This window comes from Bos grunniens, chromosome 10 (assembly GCF_055505025.1).
Source record: "Bos grunniens cultivar Pamir isolate PY7600 chromosome 10, Bosgru_T2T1.0, whole genome shotgun sequence".
Lineage (NCBI taxonomy): Eukaryota > Metazoa > Chordata > Mammalia > Artiodactyla > Bovidae > Bos > Bos grunniens.
The window spans coordinates 10,473,374-10,492,459 of NC_141174.1; the positions used below are offsets into that span (position 1 = coordinate 10,473,374).

The 19,086-nt window shown below is 41.5% G+C and overlaps 1 protein-coding gene across 1 annotated transcript in view; it reads left to right on the forward strand.

Annotated features, from left to right (window-relative positions):
• Window positions 1-19,086, forward strand: part of SEL1L (SEL1L adaptor subunit of SYVN1 ubiquitin ligase) — a 64,550-nt gene that overhangs the window by 26,359 nt on the left and 19,105 nt on the right. The window contains exons 4-12 of the mRNA XM_086319349.1: window positions 949-1,116; window positions 2,495-2,600; window positions 3,421-3,583; window positions 9,335-9,388; window positions 9,479-9,538; window positions 11,861-11,942; window positions 12,255-12,409; window positions 15,120-15,176; window positions 17,462-17,530. Of these exons, the coding sequence (XP_086175475.1) occupies window positions 949-1,116; window positions 2,495-2,600; window positions 3,421-3,583; window positions 9,335-9,388; window positions 9,479-9,538; window positions 11,861-11,942; window positions 12,255-12,409; window positions 15,120-15,176; window positions 17,462-17,530 (914 nt within the window). The remainder of the gene's footprint in view (window positions 1-948; window positions 1,117-2,494; window positions 2,601-3,420; window positions 3,584-9,334; window positions 9,389-9,478; window positions 9,539-11,860; window positions 11,943-12,254; window positions 12,410-15,119; window positions 15,177-17,461; window positions 17,531-19,086) is intronic.

The following is a 19,086-nucleotide window of genomic DNA, read 5'->3' on the forward strand; positions in this document are numbered from 1 at the left end:
TCCTTAGTTAGGTTTGTCAGGACCTCTCTAGTCTGGCTTTTTGGTGCTCCTCTGGCTTTTTCTCTCGTCCCCTTTGATACTCACTCTACATGTCCTGAGACGACGAGCTTGATTTTCTCTTACGCACTGTGCTCTCTTTCATTTGATTCCTACACACTTTCCCCCTGGCCTGCGGTGCTGCTCCCTACCCCATCCCGGAGCATTCTGTCCACCGCCTCCTCCTGGACACCCTTGAGGTTCAGTGTAAACTTCAGTTACTGGCAGGGAGGCTTTCCCCTCCAAAACATCGGTCATACGTTCGTTTAATGTCTCCCTTCCTGGTAAGGCAGCAGGTTCTCCGTAGCGGAGACCTCGGTTCCCCCTCATTTCCAGCCCCTGGCATAATTCCCAGTGCCTGGGAGATATGTGGAAAGAACTTAGAGAACAAATTAGAGATACGGTTTCTCCCTTAACAAGCTCAGAGTCTAGTGGGAGCCAGAGTATAGTGAAGAAAGAAGCTCAGTGCCGATGATCAGTCCTGTAATAAAATGCTGTGGGATCACAGAGGACTATGTGAGTGATTAACTTGGCCTGGGGGAGCAGTTTCACTGTGTAACTTTATATTATAGAAGAAACTGACAGCATTCAGATGGGGGAAAAAAAAGAGTTGTGCTGAGCAGTGGAATTGACTCAGTTGTGTTTGCTTTATTTGCTCACTAGTTGAGCGGCTGTACTTTTGACCTTCTAAGGTTATCTCAAGACAGAATTTTAACCTAGATGTAGAGCTAGGTAGCTAGCCACGCTCACTAAGTTGACTGACCTCGTTGTCCCTGAACAGAAATCAGCGCTGGCTCTTTATGTTCCCCATTACAAATCACGCGTCTGTGTCTCTGGGTTCTCATAGCTGAAATCGACAGTGTTAATAGCAGAGGTGCTGCCTGTGCTTCCATGTTTTCCTTGCCTTTGCAGCCCTGACCGCCATTGAAGGCACAGCGCACGGGGAGCCCTGCCACTTCCCTTTCCTGTTCCTGGATAAGGAATATGACGAGTGCACCTCGGACGGGAGGGAAGACGGCAGACTGTGGTGTGCCACCACCTACGACTACAAGGCGGACGAGAAGTGGGGCTTCTGCGAGAGTGAGTGTCGTTCAGCAGAAGACAGGTCCACGTCGTGTGGCGTCTTGGCCAGCAGTTCAGAGGCCTTTTGGTAGCTGTCTGTTTTCTCCCTCGCCGAGAAGCGTCAGCACTGATGCTGTGGCTGTCCCTTAAAGCCTGGACGTCAGCACAGGAAGCGGGCCGTGTCCCCACTTCCAGGCCATCACCCGGCAGCTTGTCACACTCCTGCCTTATGTCGAGCTGGTTTTCCAGGGTGTGTGTGGGTTGTTCTGAAGACTCGTAGGCAGGCTACTGAATTAATTAACATGAAATGTTTTTTTGGCAACAAAGGAAACAGAACATTACAGTAAAGGTTAACTAATAGTGGTGAAAAGAAATACAGAGAATTCCTTTTCTAAATACTTGAGTGAAATGCACTGTGCTAGGTTAACATTTGACAAGTACAGTATATTTAACTGTGTCAGTACAAAGGGGCTGACTTCTCAAGGCAAGCTGTATTTTCAGGAAAAACTTGAAGATAAAGAGCAACAGAAAACCTTGAACATATCTCAGTTGATACCAAATGACATTTTCAGAATAGTGGCTCTGGTAGAATATTTAAGCTGTCCTAGAATATGGCATCTTACATGGTCCATCTTTGGAGGTAGGCCAATATGATTAAATGCTCCAGTTTAATACATCAGATTTTTTTAATATTGTAAAAACAACTCACTTCTGTTTCTATAAATATTAGTCCTAATGAAATATCCATATGTCTGTCATTTGATGAGTTACAGATTTCGATTAAAATGATATATTACAATAGCAAAATAACTTTTGCGAAATTTATGATAATTCTATTATTTTCAGGGTTGTATTAATGTTAACGTATAGGAGAAAATAGACAACTTGAACATTAAATTGGGATCTCTAGTTAATAAAAATCAAAGTTTTTTATTAATTTTTTTAGCATAATTAGTCAAATACTTTTTCCTTGTAAAAATATACAGCATTTCAGGTGAGGCAGAAGTGTTCTTTGACAATAATAATATTTTTCTGACTTTATTTTCCTGTCCTGGTTTTAGCTGACCTTGGCATATATAATCATAAGCTCCTTGTGAAATTTTAGTTAAATTGAATACAAAGTTAGAATTACTAGCAGAAAAGTACCTCCAAAAGCAGACTGAGAGTGCTTTCTCTGAAGGAAAGTGATTTCAACAAATTTTGTTTCCCTGAGTCCTATCTTTTGTCAGATAAAGGCCATACTTACAACCATGTATCTTTAGAGTGAGATTTTGAAATGGTGAACAATCATGAATTGTATTTGCATGGCCACCCAAGAGAAGGAATGTGTTCTGATGTCTGACAAGTAACTGGTGCAGAATTACCCATGTAAATGCAACTGACGTTTTGTTTTCAGCTGAAGAAGAGGCTGCAAGAAGACGGCAAATGCAGGAAGCGGAAATGATGTACCAGACCGGGATGAAAATCCTCAACGGAAGCAACAAGAAAAGCCAAAAAAGAGAGTAGGTTGCACAGCCCACTCCATCCTTCCTTTGAGCTAGGCCCTTGCTGAGATAATGGCTGAGTGCTTTTTAAATGGAACGTACTGCCAGAGATAAAAAGATTTCCTAAGTTGCATTACAAGAAAACTTAATATGGTATCTATGGACATTGGGGACATTACTTTTATCAGATTTTAGCTTGTTGGGATAAACAGGTCATAAATACCAGTCCTAAGAATGAACTGCGAGCAAATGGCTGTATATGATTAAGCTGTAGTCATTTCTCAGTGCCTGGAACACATACTATTCAGAATTCAAAGTGACATAAAACAAACAAAAGGAATTGTTGTCAGGTGTTTTCTGGGGGGTTTTGTTTTTGCTTTGTAATTTTCTTACAGACAAAGTCTAGAATTTAGAAATGAAGGAACATAAAACAAGTGACTGTCCTCTAACATTTTGTGTCCCCTAATTTCAGCTGACTTTTGCTATAGTCTGTGCAAAGATTTTAAAGACGGTTGTAGTGGTCATCATTGGATTTTTTTACTGGAGACCATATTATTACTGTTCTGACACTGCAAATCAAGTTAACTTTCTTAATAGAACGTTTTAGGATTACTGTTAATGTAATTAGAATTCCAAGATACTCTAACAACAGAACTGGTATCCTACGTAAAAATGAAAGTAGCCAGAATGTATTGTAAGTAACACTGCTTTAGTAAAACTATCAAAAGGGTATTGTACAGTAAGGAAATTAAGCTACATTTTACTAGATCTTGAAAACAAATTTTAATGGTAATTCCAAAATGTTGCTAATTTGTTTTTTCGTTACTTGTGTTTACAGAGCTTATCGGTATCTTCAGAAGGCAGCAAGCATGAACCACACCAAGGCCCTGGAGAGAGTGTCCTACGCTCTCTTGTTCGGTGATTACCTGACACAGAATATCCAGGCAGCAAAAGAGATGTTTGAGAAGCTGACCGAGGAAGGCTCTCCCAAGGGACAAACTGTGAGTGTGCTTTCTATGGAGATCTCTCTGCACACAGTGCTGTTGTATTTTAACAGCCTGATACTCTCGTTGCCCTGACTTCCTTTAACAAGTAAGACTGTAAATATTAATTTTGTGGCAGATTATTTTACCAGTCTTCTTGGACAGTCTTTTTTCTTTGTTTGAGAACATTTATAGTCAGTAAGGCATTTTTACCCCACGCCCAAGGTAAGAGAAACCCAAGTAAGACGGTAGGTGTTGCAAGAGGGCATCAGAGGGCAAACACACTGAAACCATACTCACAGAAAACTAGTCAATCTAATCACACTAGGACCACAGCCTTGTCTAACTCAGTGAAACTCTGCCATGCCCGTGGGGCCACCCAAGATGGGCGGGTCATGGTGGAGAGACTTGACAGAATGTGGTCCACTGGAGAAGGGAATGGCAAACCACTTCAGTATTCTTGCCTTGAGAACCCCATGAACAGTATGAAAAAGCAAAATGATAGGATACTGAAAGAGGAACTCCCCAGGTCAGTAGATGCCCAATATGCTACTGGAGATCAGTGGAGAAATAACTCCAGAAAGAATGAAGGGATGGAGCCAAAGCAAAAAGAATACCCAGCTGTGGATGTGACTGGTGATAGAAGCAAGGTCCGATGCTGTAAAGAGCAATATTGCGTAGGAACCTGGAATGTCAAGGCCCATGAATCAAGGCAAATTGGAAGTAGTCAAACAAGAGATGGCAAGAGTGAATATCGACATTCTAGAAATGGACCGGAATGGGTGAATTTAACTCAGATGACCATTATATCTACTACTGCGGGCAGGAATCCCTCAGAAGAAATGGAGTAGCCATCATGGTCAACAGAAGAGTCCGAAATGCAGTACTTGGATGCAATCTCAAAAATGACAGAATGATCTCTGTTCGTTTCCAAGGCAAACCTTTCAATATCACAGTAATCCAAGTCTGTGCCCCAACCAGTAACGCTGAAGAAGCTGAAGTTGAACACTTCTATGAAGACCTACAAGACCTTTTAGAACTAACACCCAAAAAAGATGTCCTTTTCATTATAGGGGACTGGAATGCAAAAGTAGGAAGTCAAGAAACACCTGGAGTAACAGGCAAATTTGGCCTTGGAATACGGAATGAAGCAGGGCAAAGACTAATAGAGTTTTGCCAAGAAAATGCGCTGGTCATAACAAACACCCTCTTCCAACAACACAAGAGAAGATTCTATACATGGACATCACCAGATGGTCAACACCAAAATCAAATTGATTCTATTCTTTGCAGCCAAAGATGGAGAAGCTCTATACAGTCAGCAAAAACAAGACCAGGAGCTGACTGTGGCTCAGACCATGAACTCCTTATTGCCAAATTCAGACTGAAATTGAAGAAAGTAGGGAAAACCACTAGACCATTCAGGTATGACCTAAATCAAATCCCTTATGATTATACAGTGGAAGTGAGAAATAGATTTAAGGGCCTAGATCTGATAGATAGAGTGCCTGATGAACTATGGAATGAGGTTTGTGACATTGTACAGGAGACAGGGATCAAGACCATCCCATAGAAAAGAAATGCAAAAAAGCAAAATGGCTGTCTGGGGAGGCCTTACAAATAGCTGTGAAAAGAAGAGAAGCGAAAAGCAAAGGAGAAAAGAAAAGATATAAACATCTGAATTCAGAGTTCCAGAGAATAGCAAGAAGAGATAAAAAAGCCTTCTTCAGCGATCAATGCAAAGAAATAGAGGAAAACAACAGAATGGGAAAGACTAGAGATCTCTTCAAGAAAATCAGAGATACCAAAGGAACATTTCATGCAAAGATGGGCTCGATAAAGGACAGAAGTGGTATGGACCTAACAGAAGCAGAAGATATTAAGAAGAGATGGCAAAAATACACAGAAGAACTGTACAAAAAAGATCTTCACGACCCAGATAATCACAATGATGTGATCACTGACCTAGAGCCAGACATCTTGGAATGTGAAGTCAAGTGGGCCTTAGAAAGCATCACTATGAACAAAGCTAGTGGAGGTGATGGAATTTCAGTTGAGCTATTCCGAATCCTGAAAGATGATGCTGTGAAAGTGTTGCACTCAATATGCCAGCAAATTCAGAAAACTCAGCAGTGGCCACAGGACTGGAAAAGGTCAGTTTTCATTCCAATCCCAAAGAAAGGCAATGCCAAAGAATGCTCAAACTACTGCACAACTGCACTCATCTCACATGCTAGTAAAGTAATGCTCAAAATTCTCCAAGCCAGGCTTCAGCAATATGTGAACCGTGAACTTCCTGATGTTCAAGCTGGTTTTAGAAAAGGCAGAGGAACCAGAGATCAAATTGCCAACATCCGCTGGATCATGGAAAAAGCAAGAGAGTTCCAGAAAAACATCTATTCCTGCATTATTGACTGTGCCAAAGCCTTTGTGTGGATCACAATAAACTGTGGAAAATTCTGAAAAAGATGGGAATACCAGACCACCTGATCTGCCTCTTGAAAAATTTGTATGCAGGTCAGGAAGCAACAGTTAGAACTGGACATGGAACAACAGACTGGTTCCATATAGGAAAAGGAGTTCATTAAGGCTGTATGTTGTCACCCTGCTTTTTTAACTTATATGCAGAGTACATCATGAGAAATGCTGGACTGGAAGAAACACAAGCTGGAATCAAGATTGCTGGGAGAAATATCAATAACCTCGGATATGCAGATGACACCACCCTTATGGCAGAAAGTGAAGAGGAACTAAAGAGTCTGTTGATGAAAGTGAGGGTGGAGAGTGAAAAAGTTGGCTTAAAGCTCAACATTCAGAAAACGAAGATCATGGCATCGGGCCCACCACTTCATGGGAAATAGATGGGGAAACAGTGGAAACAGTGTCAGACTTTATTTTTCTGGGCTCCAAAATCACTACAGATGGTGACTGCAGCCATGAAATCAAAAGACACTTACTCCTTGGAAGGAAAGTTATGACCAACCTTGCTAGCATATTCAAAAGCAGAGACATTACTTTGCAAACAAAGGTTCATCTAGTCAAGGCTGTGGTTTTTGCTGTGGTCATGTATGGATGTGAGAGTTGGACTGTGAAGAAGGCTGAGTGCCAAAGAATTGATGCTTTTGAACTGTGGTGTTGGAGAAGACTCTTGAGAATCCCTTGGACTGCAAGGAGATCCAACCAGTCCATTCTGAAGGAGATCAGCCGTGGGATTTCTTTGCAAGGAATGATGCTAAAGCTGAAACTCTAGTACTTTGGCTACCTCATGCGAAGAGGTGACTCATTGGAAAAGACTCTGATGCTGGGAGGGATTGGGAGTAGGAGGAGAAGGGGACGACAGAGGATGAGATGGCTGGATGGCATTACCGACTCAATGGACATGAGTCTGAGTGAACTCCGGGAGTTGGTGATGGACAGGGAGGCCTGGCGTGCTGCGATTCATGGGGTCACAAAGAGTCGGACACAACTGAGCGACTGATCTTATCTGAAGGCATTTTTGCAATTGTATCTTCCCAGAATTATATTTGCACCCAACTCTGTGGGGACGGACGCTCCTGTGGTTAGGAACCTTACAGGCCTTGACCTGAGTACCTCTGCACCCAGCTGTTTATCTATATGCTTTATACTGTCTTTTCATTTTGTTTATGTGTTTTCGTGTAAAATAAGCAGTTTTATGTAGTTGAGTTTATTCATCTTTTTTATGGTTTCTGGGTCTTTTGTCCTACTTATAAAGGTATTTTGCCCACTTTAAAAAAAAATGCCTTCAGTAATAAAGATTTAGCAATAGTGTGGGGTTTGCTTAAAGATAAAATTTCTGGTCACAAAGGAAGTCTGTTTTCAGGCTATATAAGTAATAATAGGCATTGTGACCATTGTTTTCTACAGGACTGGTAACCAGTCTGCAACTCTTAGATAGTTTTGGTTTTGGTTTATAAACAGGTAATGTGTTAATTGCTCCCCTGTGTTTTCAAGGCTTTTTCCCCCTTCTAAATGAGTTTAGGTGAAATTCACACATACATTCTTTTTTTTTTTTTTTTCATTTATTTTAATTGGAGGCTAATTACTTACAATATTGTGGTGGTTTTTGCCATACATTGACATGAATCTGCCATGGGTGCACATGTGTCTCCCATGCTGAACCCCCGTCCCACCTCCCTCCCCATCCCATCACTCAGGGTCATCCCAGTGCACTGGCCCTGAGCACCCTGTCTCATGCATCGAACCTGGACTGGTGATCTATTTCACATATGATAATATACACACAGATACCTTCTTCATCTTCAGACACATTCCATTCCGAGAAATGGCCTTACTTTTAAGACCTCTTTCTGTTTAATAATAGAACCTTACAGTACTACAGTGCTTTTTTACACTTGCAAAGCACTCTGTCCACTGTAATTAACGCTCGCTGATGAAACAAAGCGCAGGATCACAGTGGCTTCACACAACGAGGAGTTATTTCTTGCTCACGCCAGGTCCCGTGCAGTGCTCCTGCCTGAGCCAGTCTTCAGATAATGGCTCAGGATCCAGGCTGCTTCCATCGTGTAGCTGTCCTCCATCCAGAGCACAGGACTTCCAAGCCGTCGATCAGGGAGAAGGGGGATCTGGAGGAGCCCAGGATGTTTTCAAGGGCCAGGCCTGAAACTGGCTTGCGTCCCTTCTGGTCACATCCAAGGCAGTTGCCCTCCCTAACTTCAAGGGAGACTGGGCAATACAGAAGAGCTCAGGGATTTGGATGAGAATAGCACCTGCCTTTACAACTTTAGCTTACGCTTTCACGTCATCAAGGCTGATCCTCAGAGAGCAGAGGGTATAACCTTACCAGTGCATTGTTTGCTTGATTGGTGTTTTTGTTTTGTTTTGTTTTTAAGAAGTTGTATATGCTCTAGCAAGGAGAGGTGACTTTTTCCCTTCACCCCTTAAATTTAGCCCCTTGCTGCCTCTTTTTGTTCCTAGGATAGTGATTCCTTTACCCATTATCAGGCTTCCCTGGTGGCTCAGCTGGTAAAGAATCCACCTGCAGTGCGGGAGACCTGGGTTCGATCCCTGGGTTGGGACCCAGGAGGAGGACCCCCTGGAGGAGGAAAAGGCTCCCCACTCCAGTATTCTGGCCTGAATCTGGACTATACAGTCCATGGGTTTGCAAAGAGTCAGACATGACTGAACAACTTTCACTCACCCGTTATCATTGTGTACCACCCTCTACATAGATAATATATTGAAAGAAAATTTTGTTTTTAAATTTATGACAGCACTGGGTCTTCGTTACCACACGCAGGCTTTCTGTAGTTCCACTGAGCTCGGGCTTCTCAGTGCGGTGGCCCCTCTTGTTTCGAGCACAGGCTCTAGGCTCTCGGGCTTAGTTGCTCCGTGGCATGTGGAATCTTCCCAGACCAGGAATGGAACCCATGTCTCCTGCATTGGCAGGTGGATTCTTACCCACTGTATCACCAGGGAAGTCCAATAGATAATATTTTAATGTAATGATATAGGAGGCATTTTGTTTTCATAGTAGCCGTTCCCCAACAATCAAGTAAAAGTCATATTTAAGTGTGTTCAGCTTTGGTTTTCTTAAATTGTCTTTAATCTTCAAGCTAAATTTTTTTACTTGTTTAAACTTACATTTCATTTTATAATTTGTAAAACCTTTAATGCATTTCTGAGGCTTTTTAATTCCACAGTTGTGCATATTTGCAGCTTTCACATTTTTTAGCATTTAAAGACCCTTGCATCTTCTTAAAGCTCATGACTTTTATCATTTTGTTTCAGGCTCTTGGCTTTCTCTATGCTTCTGGACTTGGTGTTAATTCAAGTCAGGCAAAGGTAACTCTTGTTGAGACTTCATTGTATACACAGTGTGAACTGGGTGACTGTGTGCCCGTGTTCAGTTAAGCATCTTTCGTTCTTTCACAGGCCCTTGTTTATTACACATTCGGAGCTCTTGGGGGCAACCTAATAGCCCACATGGTTTTGGTAAGTAAGATTTAAATGGAAGGTAAAAAAATTGCTAACAATTATAATAACATTAATAATTGCAAGTGGCCACCACTTTTCTAGCTTTCATGATTACAATTTACTTACATTTATTAAGACCCAATATTCAATTGAATGTCCTTAAAATTCTTGTTACTGGATAGAGCAGTTGAATCTGCATGTGGATGAAAATTGATAGAGTCCATGATTTTTCATTAAAATAATTAGTTTGGCTGATTGCCCTTAAAATAAGAATCTGATAAATGACTCTTTTCCCAATTTTCTCTAAGTTGGAATTGTTTGTCAGAATCATTTTTTAGATTGGATTATGGCAGATTTTACGTTTAAATCGATGATGGACTAACTATAGAAAGAGCCAGTGTCCTATAAAGTTTACTACAGAGTATTCTTTATATGTTACCTGACAGTGCTGATCATTTACATGGCTTGGTGGTAAAACATAGCATCTGACCTCCGCATGCTTTTCTTCTGAGGTGTTTAATCTGCCTTCTACTTTATAAATTGACTTTAAGAGAGTCATGTGACCTCGGCCCATATGGGTGGTGGTAGTGGTGGTGGTTTAGTCACTAACTCATGTCCGACTCTTGCGACCCCATGGGCAGTAGCCTGCCAGGCTCCTCTGCCCGTGGGAGTCTCCGGGCAAGAATACTGGAGTGGGTTGCCATTTCCTTCTCCAGGGGATCTTCCCAACTGAGGAATAGAACCCAGGTCTCCTGCATTGTGGGCAGATTTTTTTACCAACTGAGCTATGAGGGAAGCCCCTGGCCCATATTACTATGTTCCAAATGAAGGTGTTAAGTTCTTGCAGAAATAAAAAGAATAGACTGAGCAGAAATAAGACCAAAAGCAGAGAAACAAGTCCAAAATCTGGAAGGGGTCAACAGGCCTGGTCACTGATAGGACTATGAGACTTAACAAAGAAGGAAAATCTGGTTTTCTGGCCAGCTGGGTGGATCCTGGATACTTTTCCCTCTGTGTATTCTAAAACACTGAATACTTGTTGTTGGGCTTCTAGTACAATAAGATCTAATGCCAGCCCACAAGCAGCGTTTATTCTCGAGAGGGAGACATGAGTAGGGAGACCATTACAGTACAGCATGGGAACATCAAGGAATCACGGACAGGCCCCCAGCCCACGCTGGCATGGGAAGGAGAGGGAGTTAGGGAGAGCCTTCTGAAGAAAGAAGCAGTTGTCAGTGGAGAAGGGAATGCCAGGTAGATCGTCACCAGGACAGGCAGACAGGGATCGTGTAAAGGGCTGGACGTCACGCCAGGGAGCTTGGACTTGGTCCTGTTACAGAGGTAAACTGTTTTCTAATACATGAAAAATGAGAGCGTCGCTCTAACCTTCTGAAACATTCCTCGCTAACTTTGAAGTTTTTTCATTTGTTCGTCTCATCTCCAAAAATGTTTATTGCTCCCACAGTCATTGAAACGTTGTTTTTAGATGAATTTTCAGAAAACATGAAGTATTTTTGACAGAAATCTCATTTTAAAGCTGTTAACCAATCTTCTGGAGAAGGCAGTGGCACCCCACTCCAGCACTCTTGCCTGGAGAATCCCATGGACGGAGGAGCCTGGTGGGCTGCAGTCCATGGGTCTCAAAGAGTCGGACACGACTGAGCGACTTCACTTTCACTTTTCATTTTCATGCATTGGAGAAAGAAATGGCAACCCACTCCAGTGTTCTTGCCTGGAGAATCCAGGTATTACTACACGTGTTATTGTATACTTCTGCCCTGAGGACTGTTAAAGTTGGTGAAGTTACATGAGTCTGTGTGACTCCAGAGAGCTCTGTTCTCTTCTCTTCTTCATAATTGGCTGTCTTCCCCTTATTCTGAAGTCATTTATTCCTGGTACTGCTGTGTCTGTCTCTAGTAGTTTCTTGTCTTCCCTAGATTGCTTTCCTTAAGAGTTATTAATGCTTTGGAAGATTAATCGATTTTTGTTAAAATTGTGTCTGAAGCAAGATTAAAATCTCGTCTAAAAGCAAGCGCCTAGGTAATTTTCTCGTATAGGTAAACGGGCACACACTGCATATAGAAAGTTGATGGCATCTATTTTGATTGCTCTTAGAACTTTAGTATCTATTTCCCAGGTCTTAGCTGTAGTCTGATTGTTAAAAGTTGCTGAATAAATTACCTCAGAATGTGGCACTCAGGATAAATGAGGTGGCCATGTGTTTGTATCAAAGGATAGTACTGTTCCCCTCTGCACGTGGTTCACTTTATCTGTTCCCGCTAGAATGCCACTGGAGCACGTGAAACTGCCCTCTTCTCACTGAGGTTGTATTTATTACAGGGTTACCGATACTGGGCTGGCATCGGGGTCCTCCAGAGCTGTGAATCCGCACTGACTCATTATCGTCTTGTGGCCAATCATGGTACTTGCTTTTTTTGCCTTTGACGTTACCAAAAAAAAAAAAAACAGAGTTAATTTTAAATCTGTTGTACTACTTGAAATACTGTGACTGGCTTACTCAAGTGGAATCGTCTTTACACTAGTTGATTAGGAAGTACTTTTAAAAAGTTTGTTTTGGATTCCACTTCTTAATATTGTGTGGGAAAGAAACTGAATTTCGTTGAGAAGAAGTTCCTTTAACACCGTGTCTGTTGGCACTTGGAGCTGGAACGGCACTTCTCGCTGTGGGACCACCCCTCTGACTCATCCCCGTGTTGCTCTGCCCCTGTTTCAGTTGCTAGTGATATCTCGCTGACGGGAGGCTCAGTGGTGCAGAGAATACGGCTGCCTGATGAGGTCGAAAACCCAGGAATGAACAGCGGAATGCTCGAGGAAGACTTGATTCAGTATTACCAGTTCTTAGCTGAAAAGGGGGATGTGCAAGCCCAGGTATGTGTTTAAAGGTCTCATGCAAGGTTCACTGCCTGTGTGTTAAGCCTCCGGGGGCAAGCACTCGGAGCTATAACGTTTTCACTGAGCTATTATTAGCTATAAACGAGTCCCATTTAGTCTCCAGACCTTCCATTTGGATTCGTCTGGGTTGTGACCCGTGCATTGATGGGGCCCTAAAAGCTGGCCGGGTGACTCCAGCGTGCTCCGAGGTTGGAAACTGTTGCTCCAGTGGAGCGACATTACAGTGGTGATGAAGGCTCTTACTGGAGTCACCAAGATAAGAACTGTCACTTCCTCTAAACAGAAAGTCTCTGGAACACTTGTAATTTCAGATGCTCTTCAGAGCTATTTACCATTCATTTCCTTTGCGTATCTTATCTATAATTTTCTCAAGGTCAGGGACCGAAGTAGGCCTGTTTAATGTGAACTGTGTGACGTACATCAAAGTGGCATGTGTGATTTGTTGTGTCATGGGTGGTTTTGATGATATTAAAAAAGAGAACTTCACCATCCATCTTTTTTTTAGTTGACAGTTCTTTCTGATTTAGAAACGTATAGGGATGAGCAGTAGATACTTTTCCAATTAATTTTAAGACTAATAGAAGCTAACACTGCAGATTAGTTTGGCCAGGTTTTGAATCTTAAGCAAAAAAAGAAAAAGTCTTATGGCATTTTTTTGGTATCAGCTTGTTTTGTTCAGTATTGTTTCTGAAATCAATCCATGTGTTTTCGCATAGCTATAATTCATTGATTTGCATTGCTATATAGTATTTTGTTGTATGAAACTACCACAATTTATCCATTTTGTTCTTCCCAGATTTGGGCTATTACAAATAATAACACACACAGCATTATTACACACACAGCATTATTACACACACAGCATTATTACGCACACAGCATTATTATGCACACATGCATAATACGTCTTCTGCAAATCTTGTCTCAAATTTTCATAGCTTTATAGAACTTGATATCTGATATAAATACATTCTCCCACTATCGTGTTTTCATCATATTTAGCTCTGATATTAATTTTTTTCACTCTTACATAATTTAGAAATGAATTGCTTCATTTCCTTATACAGTCAGCCCTCCGTATACTAACCATGGATCAAAAATATTCAGAAAAAGTTTTTTTTTTCCCCAGAAAGTTCCAAAAAGCAGACTTGAATTTGCTACACTTCAGCAGCTCTTTACATAGTATTCACAACTATTTGCATAGCATTTACATTAAATTTTATAAGTAATCTGGAAATGATTTAACATGTACAGGAGGTTGTGTGTTGGCTGTACGCATTTTATACAAGAGCCTTGAGTATCTGAGAAGTTTGGTGTCTGTGCAGGGGCGGGGGTCCTGGAACCAGTTCCCTGGGGATACCAAGGGATGACTGGACATGAATTTTCTATTTGCCTTTTTTGTTGATGGAGTCTTTCTTAATCCATTGTAGTCAGAATATGCTCTTTGCTGTTTGTTGTTTGGGATTTCTCGAGACTTGCTTTATGCCCCCATCACTTGGTCAGTTTGGGCAAATAGTCCGTATGCTAAAGAGAACGTGAATTTCTGCAGTCGGGTGTAGTGTTCTGTGTGTGTCAGTTGAATCGGGTTTCTTCATTCTTTATTCAACTCTTCTGAATCCCTACTGAATTTGTCTGCTTTTTCTGTCTGGTGTGGAGACGACATGATTGCAGTTTTTCACTCTGTGGATTTCTTTTTTTTTCAGTTCTGTCAATTTGACTTTGTATTTTAAGCCATGATGAGTGCATACAGACTGAATACTGTTATCTTTCTGTTTAACTAACTTTTGTATCGTAAAATGTCCTCTTTTTATCTCCAGAAATATTTTTGCTTTCAATCCCCTGGAGAAGGGAAAGGCTACCCACTCCAGTATTCTGGCCTGGAGAATTCCATGGACTGTGTAGTCCATGGTGTTGCAAAGAGTCAGACACGACTGAGCGACTTTAACTCACTAACTTGCTTAATACTGACATAGTGCCCTACTTTCTTTTGGTTAGTATTTACATGGAATATCTTTTCTGTCTTGTACTTTCAACCTTCTAATGTTTAAGGTATGTTTTTTATGAGTAACATATGACTAGTTTTGTTCATTTTTAAAAATCTATTCTGACGGTCTTTTAATTAGAGTAATTAATGACACATTTGGGTTTTAATTTTCTATCTTTCTTGTTTTTATTTTGCTTTTCTGTGTTTCCTTTTCTCTCCTTTCATACCCTCCTTTGTTTGGTTGGAGACTGTCTGTATTTTAATCCTTTGTATTTTTGAACCCCATCAGATAATTATTCTTTAATACAGTCCATCCAGTAAGTATAGCATTCCTCACAGATGTACCTTTCTGTTGTTCTTTATTTCTTGTCTCGTCTCCAAGCTTCCTAAGATAATTTTCTTACTTCCTGAAGAACACCCTGTAATTCAAAAGATGTCAACTTTTCTTTAGTTTGTGTGGAAATGCGTTTTCTCACCTCTTTCAGAAGGATGTTTTGCAACTAAAAGCAGACATTTTTAAGTTTTTTAAAAATATAGTTAAAGTAGAGTAGCATCTTAAAGAATTAAGAAAAGTGTTTAATATTCAGTGTTATGGACAGAACCCTTTTTGTGACCAAATGTTTCTTGTTGAGCTAATTTAATTACAGGCCAGATGCAGGTGCTGTGATTTACAAACCTTGCCTCCTTTTTGTTCATTTTCAGGTTGGTCTGGGACAGCTGCACCTGCACGGCGGCCGTGGAGTGGAACAAAACCATCAGGTACCCTTGCTGATCTTTGGGCTTAGCTTTTCATGCCATGGCAAGCTGTGACGCTCCAGATGTATTTCTTGCAAAGTCAGTTACAATATCAAGCTTTGAAATTGAGTCACCATCACAAATGAGCTTTCAAGATCTAACCCCTGAGGAACCTGAAGAACAAAAACGTGGTCATACTTTGCGGTGATGCAAAAGGTTTTATTAATTCCAAAACTAGTGGTCGGTGCTGCCAAAAATGCATAGAACAACGTCTTGGTTTTCTATAGGAATGTGATAGACATATGTCTGAAAACTCCTACTGGAAAGTATTTCCTAGAACCGAGGAGACCTCAGTGTTGAGTTTTTTTATAAATTAGGCGTGTGCAGCTGTAGCAGCCACATCCATTTCCAGTCCCCAGTTTTTAATCTGTTTTTTATCAGCTTTTTGTCCTGTGTATCGCTCATCTCTTCCCTTCTGCCCTCATACACCTGTCACTTACATGAATAATTTCCTGCCTGCATTTTCTAAGCAGTAATTTGTACAGGTTCCTGCAGATATAAACGGCATCTGATGGTGCAGTTCCCTTGCTCTAATTTCTTCTGAGTGGTCTGTGATTTCCGATAGTTCGAAAGCCAAAACCCTCAGCTTGAACTCCAAGGCCTTGGATATGGCTGTTTCCCTCGCCAGCCCCTTGCTTTCTGAGTCACAGGCACAGAGACCTTTACTCGGGTCTTTGAAAATACTAAGAAGCTCCCTGTCTGGGGACTTCTGGAAGGCCAGTCCCTCTGTCTAGAGTGAATATTATTATCCCACCTCCTTTCTTCGCCTGACAGTTCGTACTCATCCTCTGGAAGTCAGGTCCAGTGTCTCTTCCCCTAACACATCTCCCCTGACCCCTACCGCACTGCAGGAACAGGTTGTGTACCACGGTTAGGAGTTCTGCAAGTCTGTGTTCCCTACGGCCTTTGTCACTGTAAATTAGTCAGGGATGTAGTATAGTTGTTTCTCCTGCGGGAATATGAGGTTCGAAACAGCACGGGCTGTGTCTGCCTTGTTTGCCACCTCATTGCCTGCAGCTGGCGATGCTTACTAAAGAAACCCTGTTTTTCTGCCATGCCAGTTATATGTTCCAATTAAGGTTATTTTATACACCATAATGCATCAGCTTTAAGAATTAGAGCATAACAAAATGCACTTATCACTGAAACTATACCAAATATTGATGCTTTTTAAAAATTACTATTCAGCCAGCATTTTAACTACTTTCAGTGTCTCTCGGTCATTAAAATTTCATGTTAGGCCAGTGAACACACCAAATGAACTGATGAGTAAAAATGTCAGGTGAGAGAACAGAAATCTGGTTAAGAATTTTCTGCTTTCCTTTATACAGCAAGTTTTTGGATATTCTTGGTGCTGTATGCTACCTGCCTGGGAAGCAGTTACACAGGGATAGATTTTCACGGAAGAGAAGGCATCCCCAATACGTAATCGCATGAACTCAGCCAGCACTGAGTAGTACCACGTGTCCCATTCCCCCCGAGGCATTCAGGATACAACGCTGGACCTTACCTTTGGTTCTTACCTTGGCAGAGCTTCACGTTTAACAGAAGCATTAGTTATTTTTTTAAACAATCACACCAACAAATGTGTAGTAAATTGTGATTATTGCTACAAAGGAGACTTAAAGTGTCCGGTGGTAGGTTCCTGACTGGAAAGTAACACTTGCCTCTGAAGAAATGTGGTTGACATTTAAGTTGAACCTTGGCGGTAAGGTCATCCCAGGCCAAAAAGAACATATGTGTCTAGGTCGTCAGGCAGGAAGGAACAGGGCGTTGGTGTACCTGGAGAGCAGTGAGCAAAAGGTGCGACAGTGCTGAGATAAAGGGTCTGATCTATTCCTTACAGCGCTTCAAGGAGCCGCAAGGTCCAGCCTGTTGAGACTTAAGAGCAGTCGCTTTGGGTGACCCCAACAATGAAAGCAGAAAGATCAGGGATGGGTGCTTTGCAGAAGTTTTGCCAGGAAAGAACGCCGCTTCGACTGGAGCCATGGGGAGGGAGGGTCGTAGATGCGCTCCAGGCGTGCTCGGCGGTGAAGGAAACAGGACTAGGGGCTGGATTGGCTGCCAGAGGGACTGGGGGGCACCTATGGCAACCAGCAAATGTTGCCTTGCCATTTATTTCAACTTGTATGCTTCAGTGTAACAAGATTTTTTTTTTTTTTTTAATGTTTCTGAAGTAACTATTCTGGTTAAAAGCCAAGGGCAGATTCTGTTAATAACTGATTCTTTTCATAAATTCCTTCTCGCAGAGAGCATTTGACTACTTCAACTTAGCAGCGAATGCTGGCAATTCCCACGCCATGGCCTTCTTGGGAAAGGTACTGTACGTCCTGTGAGCGTTTTCTTTGATAGCAGGAGGTGCTCACCTAGTAAGCACATATGGTGTTCATCATCTACAATTTAACAAAAGTAAGCTGGAAATAAAATTTCCAATACAAGCATATTATATTTTAAAGTGCTGCCAAGTCACTTCAGTTGTGTCGGACTCTGTGCAACCCCATGGACTGCAGCCCACCAGGCTTCTCCGTCCATGGGATTCTCCAGGCAAGAACACTGGAGTGGGTTGTCATTTTCTTCTCCAATGCGTGAAAGTGAAGTCACTCAGTCATGTCCGACTCTTAGCGACCCCATGGACTGCAGCCTACCAGGCTCCTCCGCCCATGGGATTTTCCAGGCAAGAGTACTGGAGTGGGGTGCCATTGCCTTCTCCTTTAAAGTGCTACCCTGAGACATTTTCTTAGGTAACTTAGAGGGAACGTAGCATTTGTTTATCAGTATGTTAATTCTCCACTGACGCTAACTGTCACTGTCTGTGGCCCTGCTTTTGGTGTATGATATGCAGTAATAAGGGATTTACTCTTTACGTTGTGCTGTTTTGCTAAGTCTGTCATAATTGCCTGTTTACTTCCATGTTGAATCGAGATGATCAGAGTGTGTTGAAATTTATCTGCAGACCTTATTTAATGTCTTAAGTATGATAGCCATCACCCACTTCTCAGTGCTATTCTTTTTTCAGCCAAGGAAGCATTTAAGTCTAGAGATTAATGAACAGATTCTATATGTCACGGCATATTCTCACCACTTCCTTTTTCATTATTTTGAACACTAACACAGTGTAAACCAATGGGTATTTTCATCTTTGGCCAAGTCCTAGGGTTAGGAGGCTCAGCTAGAATATGTCTCAGAAGCCTTTACAAAGAGAAGGATCTCATCAGTATTTGCCACACGATCACAACCGGTCATTTGGGGCCTGAGAACTTTACATTTAGACATTCTAACTATTGCAGTGTAGAAATTTGTATCACCCGTCTATTTTTGTTAGCGTTTAAGAACTTTTCTTTTCAGCCCTCTCGATTCTTGCTCTGAATTTCTGATTTCCCCTATCTCAAAAAAATATTTCCTTTCCTTATTTCCCCAATATACACATGGATAAAAACAGTACTACTGGTCATTCAATCTTCCTTTCTCTTGGCCCTTTTATCAGGTCCCATACCTGGTACTCTGTAATCATTCAGTGCTTGGAACCTTTTAAAATAACTTTTTGAGTTACCTTTTTTCCTGAGTTTAAGACTGTCCTTGCATCTTATTATGGGGAAAGCAGTGGACAACATTGCTCTCAGCTCTCCTTTTTCTCATGTAATCACTTATTCCTAACAACTGATTGACCATTTGACTGCCCTCGGTCAGCGTGAGAAGAAAGATTTATCTTGGGGTTTAAGATTACTTCTCCTGAGATTGATTAGTGAACTGATTTTATGTAGTCATGTTTATAGATAAGTCGTAAATTTGGCATGACCAAGAATATATTAAAAATATCTACTGTTAAGATTTTGCTTTTAATTCTAAAATATCCTGTGGGAAACTATGACCCTTT